This window comes from Hypomesus nipponensis, chromosome 20, assembly GCF_054491055.1.
Source record: "Hypomesus nipponensis isolate SF chromosome 20, ASM5449105v1, whole genome shotgun sequence".
Taxonomy (NCBI): domain Eukaryota; kingdom Metazoa; phylum Chordata; class Actinopteri; order Osmeriformes; family Osmeridae; genus Hypomesus; species Hypomesus nipponensis.
In genome coordinates, this window is record NC_140380.1 from 5,737,830 (window position 1) to 5,746,541 (window position 8,712).

At 44.5% G+C, this 8,712-nt stretch overlaps 1 protein-coding gene across 2 annotated transcripts; it reads right to left on the reverse strand.

Moving 5' to 3' along the window:
- Positions 1 to 1,091: 1,091 nt before the first annotated feature.
- wasf3a (WASP family member 3a) lies at positions 1,092 to 6,487 on the reverse strand. Of its 2 annotated transcripts, none has more exons than XM_084683867.1 (9): positions 6,298 to 6,487; positions 5,171 to 5,342; positions 4,221 to 4,355; positions 3,865 to 4,018; positions 3,644 to 3,761; positions 3,104 to 3,285; positions 2,601 to 2,849; positions 1,900 to 2,204; positions 1,092 to 1,611 (listed from the first exon to the last, which is right to left on the reverse strand). In XM_084683867.1, the coding sequence occupies exons 1-9, from the start codon at positions 6,364 to 6,366 to the stop codon at positions 1,454 to 1,456; spliced, it is 1,542 nt and encodes a 513-aa protein (XP_084539993.1). In that variant the 5' UTR covers positions 6,367 to 6,487; the 3' UTR covers positions 1,092 to 1,453. The 2 variants fall into 2 exon arrangements, with proteins under 2 accessions (XP_084539993.1, XP_084539992.1); XM_084683866.1 differs by having other exon boundaries at positions 5,171 to 5,345.
- Between the last annotated feature and the right edge of the window lie 2,225 nt (positions 6,488 to 8,712).

Below are 8,712 nucleotides of genomic sequence, written 5' to 3' on the forward strand. Positions count from 1 at the left end.
CAAGACACTCAGCTTCTCAAACTTGTCAAGTGTCGTCTGAGAACTTGGCCCTGTCCGTCACTGACTGCCTTTCAGTATCCTGGCATCGTTGAAGTGTCTACCGTATTCATTGTACGATTGATCCCTTCACGGAATTAATCCCAGATGTACTTAGCGATGGCCTTTTATCCTGTGGTGTCAACAAGTCAATCCCAATGCAAAACATCATATGATGGAAATTAAACCAAAGCTTCCAAGTCATGGAGCCAAATGAGTGAAGGTTTAATAGGAGATCATTTATACATTGTCTTCTTGTTCGGTTTGGCCACTTTCATTTCTTAATGAATTGATTCACTCATTCATTTGTTCCGATAAAAGTAACTCTACTCCTCCCTTTCTACATTCTGTGTTGTTACCTCTGCTCGTAGTAAACAGCGGTCTCTACTGTCTCACTATGTGGTATCTAGGTGGATTCATATTCATTTGCTACTGTATCAAAAAAGTCTAAATGTCCAATATGGATAACCTATTTGAGAAAGAGAAAAGAGAGAGACAGAGAGAGAGACCACAGCTGAGCAAGAGCAGACTGCCACTCAGTGGCCAGCATGTAAACCTACACATCAGGGATTCCTTAACAGTGGCCAGCATGTAAACCTACACATCAGGTATTCCTTAACAGTGGCCAGCATGTAAACCTACACATCAGGTATTCCTTAACAGTGGCCAGCATGTAAACCTACACATCAGGTATTCCTTAACAGTGGCCAGCATGTAAACCTACACATCAGGTATTCCTTAACAGTGGCCAGCATGTAAACCTACACATCAGGTATTCCTAAACAGTGGCCAGCATGTAAACCTACACATCAGGTATTCCTAAACAGTGGCCAGCATGTAAACCTACACATCAGGTATTCCTAAACAGTGGCCAGCATGTAAACCTACACATCAGGTATTCCTTAAGACTGTTCCTCTAGCAACAGTGGGTAATGAATGCCCAGTAAAGACCGTCTAGTTCGCTTCATCAATTATTTCCCGATTCAGGCAGCTTTACAATACACTATGTGGTACAGAAAGAGGTGTAAAGATGAGGTAAACTATGACTTGGGAATGACTGGCATTTTATTAAGCATCTACACTGAGGGCATAATGGTACAAGTCCAATATTTGCATTCAGGTGGGGTTCATCAGTGAATAACTTTGATGGATTTAGGCTGAATCTCATTGTTTCTGATGTTACGGATGATATATATGAAGCACTTATCTTCTCAGCCAATGGCTATATGTGTGTGTGTGTGTGCGTGTGTGTGCAAAGTATGTATGTATGTATTTTACCTGACCATGTGGACTGTCCACACCATACTTATCTACAATAAACAACTCTGTTCTCTGTGGGAGGGCGAAGCCGGGTGGAACCCCAATGTCCGTAGCTTGAAGCATCGCTAAGGAGCGTCGCCGGGGAGCAGTGTCCACGTCAGTCTGACCACTCGTTTTCTTCCAGCTCAGAGTCGTCTTCAGAGTCGCTGTACTCCACCGCGATGCGACGAGACAAGATGGTGGCCACGTCGTTCCCCACGGGCTCCTTCTTGGCCTGCTGCTCTTGTTGTTCCTGCACCTTCTTCAGCTGAATGCCTGAAATGCCCACGCCAGTGCACGTCAGAAACTCACTCAGAAACGCACGCACACGCGCGCACACACGGAGACATAGACACACAAATACATCGTGCACATCGACGGACACACACAAATATGAAACGTTTCCCCACACAGACACACCGGAGCACATAGAACATGCAGTGTATGCACACGAGCAGCTTTGAATCCATCCACGCCCATTTCCTCGCTATCACCCGCGCTTGTTCACACATCACGGTCAAAGGGTGAGAGAGGAACGGGTGTCTGAGAACAGGCCCAACTCACCCATGCGAATCGCTGAGAGGAGATCGCTCCGCGCGTCGGCGGGGGGTTGAGCGTCGACCCTCCTCCCCTCGCCGTGTCCCGCCAACTGTAGGAGGTCAGGGGGCACGGGTGGAGGTGGGGGACCAGGGGGAGGGGGTATCATCCGTGGGCCCGGGGGAGGTAGAGGTGGAAGGGGGTAGCCTGGAACCCCAGGTCCAGCGTGAGGGAGAGCCCCCAGAGGAGTGCCGAAAGCCGTCTGTGCAGAGGGGATGAGTGGGGCTGGGGTGGGAGGTGGTGGACCGGAGCTGGCATAGTACTCCATAATGCTGTCACACAGAAAGGAAAAATTGCAAGGCTTCAGACTTCACACACAGGTAACGGCTGTTGGTAACATGTTAGATCCAGCTGCTTGTAATAAGTGGTTATTAACAGCTAATAACGTCCTCATATGGTGCTTTTTTCATGAATATGTGATATCATGAATATCATGAATATGTGTAATATAAGACTGGCTAAAGCCTTATTAACTAACGCTCAATACAAGCACCATAATCTGAAGTGTTTACCATACTGTGTAATGAAGTATACAATTATGTATATATATATATATATATATATATATATATATATATATATATTAAGCTGTTTTATTACCGATGTAAGGCCTGCAGTACACTGCAGATGTCACAGTTTCATATTTTAGGATCTATTCCAAATCCTACCTGTAATCGGCAGGTGGAAGGGTGATCGATCCGTTCAGTCCGTCACAAGAGCGAGGCAGGGGTGGAGAGTGGCGTGGGTGGCTGGTGGCCTGCCCTCTGTAGGTGACCCCTATGCTGTGGTACTCATGCTCCGCCGAGGCTGAGGAGGACCCATCCCCGGGCAGGTAGCCCTGAGCGAGGACATGGTTGTAGGGTTGCGGCATGGACACCGGAGAAGCCGGGAAGTCGGGAAAGTCCGTTCCGTACGGCCTGTAAAAGCGAGACAACATACGACCTTGTAGCGATCATCGTTATCGATATGACGTTTTCCAACTCCCCCCGAGTGTGAAAGGATATGCGAGTGCTTCAAAGGGACCTGAACCTTTGAGCCTCTGCTGTCGGGCAACAACAAAAAAACTCATTTTATTTTGTTTGTTTCCTTGTTTCAAATTTGAGAAAGCACTACTACGGCGTGACTAAATATGGTTGGTCATAACTGTACAGAGGATGTACAGGGAACAGACCTGCCCTCTGGAGAGAGAGAGCCCTCGGACGACAACCCGCGGTGAAGAGAGTGAGGGTGGCGATGGTCGGGACGAAGCTCTTTGTCGAAGGCCATCATGTTCCACTCCTGGCGCCGGTTCCTGGCCTTCCTCACCTTCTTCACCTCGCGCGGAAGCGTGCCATCAACACACCTCTTCTGCTCCTACAATAGAAGAGTGAGACGAACAATCACAGGTCAGGTGCAAATTATTATTTCGGATATCTACAGGATGTAAAAGTATATATCAGGGGTTCGATTGAGTCGTTATTTGGGGGTGAAAGGCAAAGCAAGAAAAACCTGGAAGAACGTTTGACACGTTTGAAAGAGATTCCATAAATCAAATCCAAGTACTCTACACTGACGTGAACAAATTCCGTGTTTGGAACAACATTTTCATCCTTTTTCAAGCGTCATACATGACATAGTGGGTATGAAATGGCATGAACCGCTGCATGCCTGAGAAAAGTCCAACGGTTTCATGGGTGTGAAAACAGGACAACGTCCGGGACCATGCTCTCACCCTCTGCCTCCTCCTCTCCTTCCTCTTGTACTCTGTATCCTGCAGCATCTTCTCCTTCCACAGGTCAAAGAAGTACGACGGGTCCGAGTAGAACTTCATCCCGTCGACGTGGTCGTCTCTGTGTCGACAATGATCCAAGTCATTGATTTACGGAATTAATTTGGGGGGGGGGGGGGGTTTGGGGAGTCATATTGAAGGTGTGCGGCTGCTGTGTGTCTCGCCTGTAAGCAGAGAGGATGTTGAGAGGGGGAGGCTTGTCGCTGGTGTTGTACAACTCCGAGACGGGGTTGGCAGCACTGCCCTTGGACACCACCTGCTGGTCCTGTGTGGCGGAGCTCTTGAACGCCTTCCTCATGTTGATGTCCTGCAGGGAGACTACAATGCGGAATTGACAGTGTGAAGGATATTTCGTTGAGTTTGATCATGTCTTTTAGGAGATGGTTACTGGCAAAGAGAAAGTGCATTCGTCTTCGTATGCAGTGCAGTTTAAGTGCATGGTATTGTCTTTCGAAACAAATATTTGACATGTATGTTCAAATGTTATACCCACAACCCTTGACCTATGACCCCAACTGACCCTCCTCCACAGTGGAATCCAGCTGGGTGACCTTGACAGCCAGGCGGTCTATGCGGTCTTGGAGGGAGTTGGCCCGTGTGTAGAACGTGTTGGCTTCATTAAACAGCTCCCCAAAAACATCCTCTGCATGTTTACCTGAAGCCCGAGGACAAAACGGAAACATTTACAAGGAACCAAAGGTGTCTATGGTTAGAAGGAGAATTCAACACCTCACTCGTGAAAACACGGGAGTGATGCCTTGTGGGTTTCCACAACTGGGCTTAATCATGGAGGGAAATGACTGAGATTTTAAACTATACGGAGGAAAGAGCAATTGATTGTGAAAACTGTCAGTATACTCTCTCTGTCTCTGTCCTGCCTCACTCTCTTCTTTATCTGCTTCAGTGACACTAAGCTCCACAGTAATCCCTAATCCCTAAAGCCCTACCCCACACATACAAACACACACATACACGCTTGATGCAGCCACATACAGACTCTATGGGGCTATCTATGGGCCAGATGTCTGATAAATTTGCTACCTCTAATACCATGTCTCTCTCTCTCTCCACGGAAAAAAAACACACCGCGCACAAACACGAACAGGCAAGTCACATCTGTCATTGTCAAAACCTACCAACCAAATAGAATCACTAACCGGAGAATCATTATTATGAAATGATTCAGTGCAGTACGCATCTTTGCTCCTGCAAATCGGTTTGACAGTGTAACACGGCCAAACAAATACAAGAAGATGCTTCGCGCAAAAAAAAGATGCACACGTAGGTGGATGAAAGAGATGAGTCACAATAACAGCCTACATGGTGATGGGATCCGAATAAAGCAAAGCAGAGCAGGGTAGAGTAGAGCAGGCAGGAGCAGAGCAGAGGAGAAAAGAGTAGCACAGAGGAAAAAGTCATGTCATTTCATATGTTGTATCGTTTTGTCTTTGCTTGGAGCCTGTGTCATACTTAGACTGCTGAGCTGGCGTATGATGGCCGACAGTGTATTGTTGGTGACACACTCCAGCTCACAGCTGATGCCATCGGGCAGAGCACCACGGCAAAGGTGGCGAGGTTCAATGTTCCTCTTGACTAGTGGCATGACCCCTTTCAGGCCGCTCCTCCACACCACCAAGCACACCTGCTGGAAGCAAAACAGTGGAATCAAAGCCCCAAATAGACATGAGAAAATCTACAATTCAGAACTACACGTTAGGTTTTAAAACCTAAATCTAAACTCTGCCACTAAAAAAGCCTGGTGTCATTCATCCTTATGTGACATTGAAGAGAATGTACAGCTTTGGTCTGGCAAGTGCCTGGAGATGTAAACCCATACTCAGCAAATTATACTCAGTTTAAACCTTTATGTGATCTATGATCTGCACTTAATTTAAAAAAAAAATGATTCCTTTGAACTCTTATTGTGTTTGATGTGTCTGTGTTCTATAATAATAACACAGTTCAAGTTCAACAAAATACAATCTCAGAAACACACCTCCATAGTTCTGAGGTAAAACCATTGAATATCTTTAGATTACAGACAGGTATGGACTGACACAGTATGTACAATGTGACATAGGAAAAGTGAAAACAGACAACTGTGCCACTTGGAAACATCCTATAGCATTGACAGACAGTGTCATGTTTGGGAAAAACAGCCTCATTAATAACCTGGATAATTGTAGTTATAGCTGACGAAAAGGCACATAAGCGCAATCACAGAGATTGACAACCTTTGCAAAAATAGGCCAAATAAAAGCAAAGCCTCAACCAGGTGATTACAGGATAGGACCGAGTACGACCTGGTCCTGCGCACAGCAGCGTATACCATGTAAAACAGAGAAATGTAACTGTTCTGAATTGACGGTGTTGCAAAATGTATAGGATACAGACTACTAGAAACAAAATAACCATGACTAAGCCTATAACGTTACAGCAAACATTTCGCAATATAAGAAGTATATCGCGAAAGTAAGAAGCGTTGTCATCATAACTGCTGTCAGGTTACTGTATGCGAGCATATTTTGTAGCCTAATTGAGCGTTTTAGATAAATTGGCTGCAGAGGCGGGGTGTGAAAGTTTAAACGGACGCTCACCAAAATTGTCCTGAACACAAAATTCCGATCTTGTCCTACGATTGAGTTTCCAATGCTATTCAGTATCATTCTTCTCGAGGCGGGACTTCATCCACTGTGAGTTACAATCTTAGGCGCAAATCAGCACTCAATCCCAGAGATTAGATTAGCAGATTTTGTTGTGCCATCCAATCAGTTTTGCATATCAACATCCTCTACATCGTTAAACAATTTGACAGTAAACAACAGAAGACAAGCGTCATATGTCATGATAGTCAAACGTAATTACTATTGACATTACTCTTTTATGTTTAATAAACTGCACTGGATGATTTCTATATTAATCTGTCTTGAATGTGTGAAAAACAGACAATTTTGTAGTACCATTAATGAGACGCTTTGACCATGTGACGGTAAATAAATAGCCTATCGTGTTATACATTTTTGTTTGTCTATTGTAACAGCATTTGTTTATTTTTCATGAATTTATTGTAATTTGGGCGGGTGTCCTTACAAATTTCTGGCATGTGTCCATTTTTATTTGTTGGCTGGATTCAGGTACTATTATCTAATGCTAAGTGTGTGAACCATTCTCACCACCCTAATCTCTGTACCCAATGCCTATGATGACAGATGGCATCTGGAATGGGCTGGGGGGTTGGTTGGAAGTCTAAGGGCTTAAAGGCACAGTTATTTCCTAGGTCACTTCATTATTTATGATCCCGCCGTCTATATGTTATCATATTCATCCTCTTGTTAGCACTTTTTACACAGTGCCCATTCACCTGGCTAGCCTCAACCTTCCCGTTACAGTTACTGCTAATGTTGGAAAACCTCAGTGTCCATCAGTCCTGCCAGGAAATATCAAACCTCGGCTTTGATAAGTCGAGGTTTGATAACGCTGTCGCTCGGTTGATACGTTCAAGCTTCAGTTTGATATTTCCATATGACCGAACGGTCGAGGTTCGTAAGTTGTTTATTATATGGCATTTTTAGCTATTTTCATTTTGTAAATGAAATTACATTCTGTAAATGAAAATAAATGGTAGGCTCAGCTAGCTCTCAAGTCTTCTCACGGTGTGTTTCAGGTGTTGCCTAGCACCCAATTATTTTTGATAGAAAGCGGACAACACGTTTCTGCTAAAATGGCTTTAATTCCAACACAAATAACAACTCTTTTATAAAGTTAACAAAACAGTCTGTGTCAAACGCTGAATAATGTTAGTCAAATGTAGCCAGGGGCGGACTAACCCATTAGGCAAAGTAGGCAACCACCTGGTTGAAAGACTCCATAAAAATATTATATGATCAATAATAACTATAATAATATTTTTTTTTAAATCGATTAAAAGTCATAACCTTCCCCAAAAGTATCAACAAAGATACCAACAGAGCGTTTATTCTATTTGTGTCAACGCAGGCTTCCCTTCCCACCCGATACTACTGTGGACTATTCCATCGATTGCAGTTACGGCGCAGCAAAGCACGTCATATCAGTTAGTTAATAGACCCTAGTTAATCACCCTACATCACACGACTGTCAAGCAGGCTCAACTGCGCATGTCGGTTGCAAAAGACAAACTTCTCCCGGGTCTATTACACTTGAAGTGTCAATCAGGACATCATATATCTCTGGCCACTGGATTGCAGGGCTTGACATTAACTTTTTGAGGCACTTACATTTACGTTTCACATACTGTTGAATAGCCTGACCAAGTGATTGGGCAAAACTAGCCTGGCTAACGGAGGTTGCTTTCTCAGGCAAATGACGAATGAAACAAGTTTGGTTGGGAAATCCGAGATGCTGGCTAGCAGGCTCGTATCTACAATAGGCAGTCCTCCCAGACGTTTCTGGTGTAGAATGGAGTGAAATAAAACATTGTGCTCACTGCCAGTGAGCAACCCAAGTCTGACTGATGCTAACGTCAAAACGGGGACGCAGTCTCACTCAGATTGCCAGTTTTAAAGAAATCACAAAAATAATCGGACCAGCTGGCTAAAAGCAGAATTCCCTAATCTCTTGAAAGCTGCCCTGCTCGACTTTTTAGATGTAGAATTGACTGTAAAACTGTACAATTATGAACTTGGTGACATGACGTGAAGACATGGCTGCCGCCCGACTATGCGATCTGTACCAGGCGACATTCTCACTCAAATGTCAAGACTTTCGTGACCCAAATCAAAATTCTGATGCGACAGATCAATGGGGAATTGCTGCCTCTTTTATAGGCTGTCCTCCTCGACTTTTTGGGTCTATTTAAAGGTCACATGACATGAAAACTTCACTTTAGGAGGTTATTTAACATTAATATGAGTTCCCCTAGCCTGCCTTTGGTACCCCAGTGGCTAGAATTTTCGATAGGTGTAAACCAAGCCCTGGGTGTTCTTCTCTGCCTTTGAGAAAATGAAGGCTGAAACGTTCTGTTTGAAAATCTG

Bases quoted from the DNA above. Each gene is read 5' to 3' on its own strand.
- wasf3a (XM_084683866.1), bottom strand. From the start codon at position 6,366: ATGATACTGAATAGCATTGGAAACTCAATCGTAGGACAAGATCGGAAT. The intron at 3,286-3,643 runs GTGAGAGCATGG...CTTCTATTGTAG, and splicing joins AGGAGAGGAGGAGGCAGAGG to GAGCAGAAGAGGTGTGTTGA. The intron at 2,850-3,103 runs GTCTGTTCCCTG...TCGCTTTTACAG, and splicing joins TCTCTCTCTCCAGAGGGCAG to GCCGTACGGAACGGACTTTC.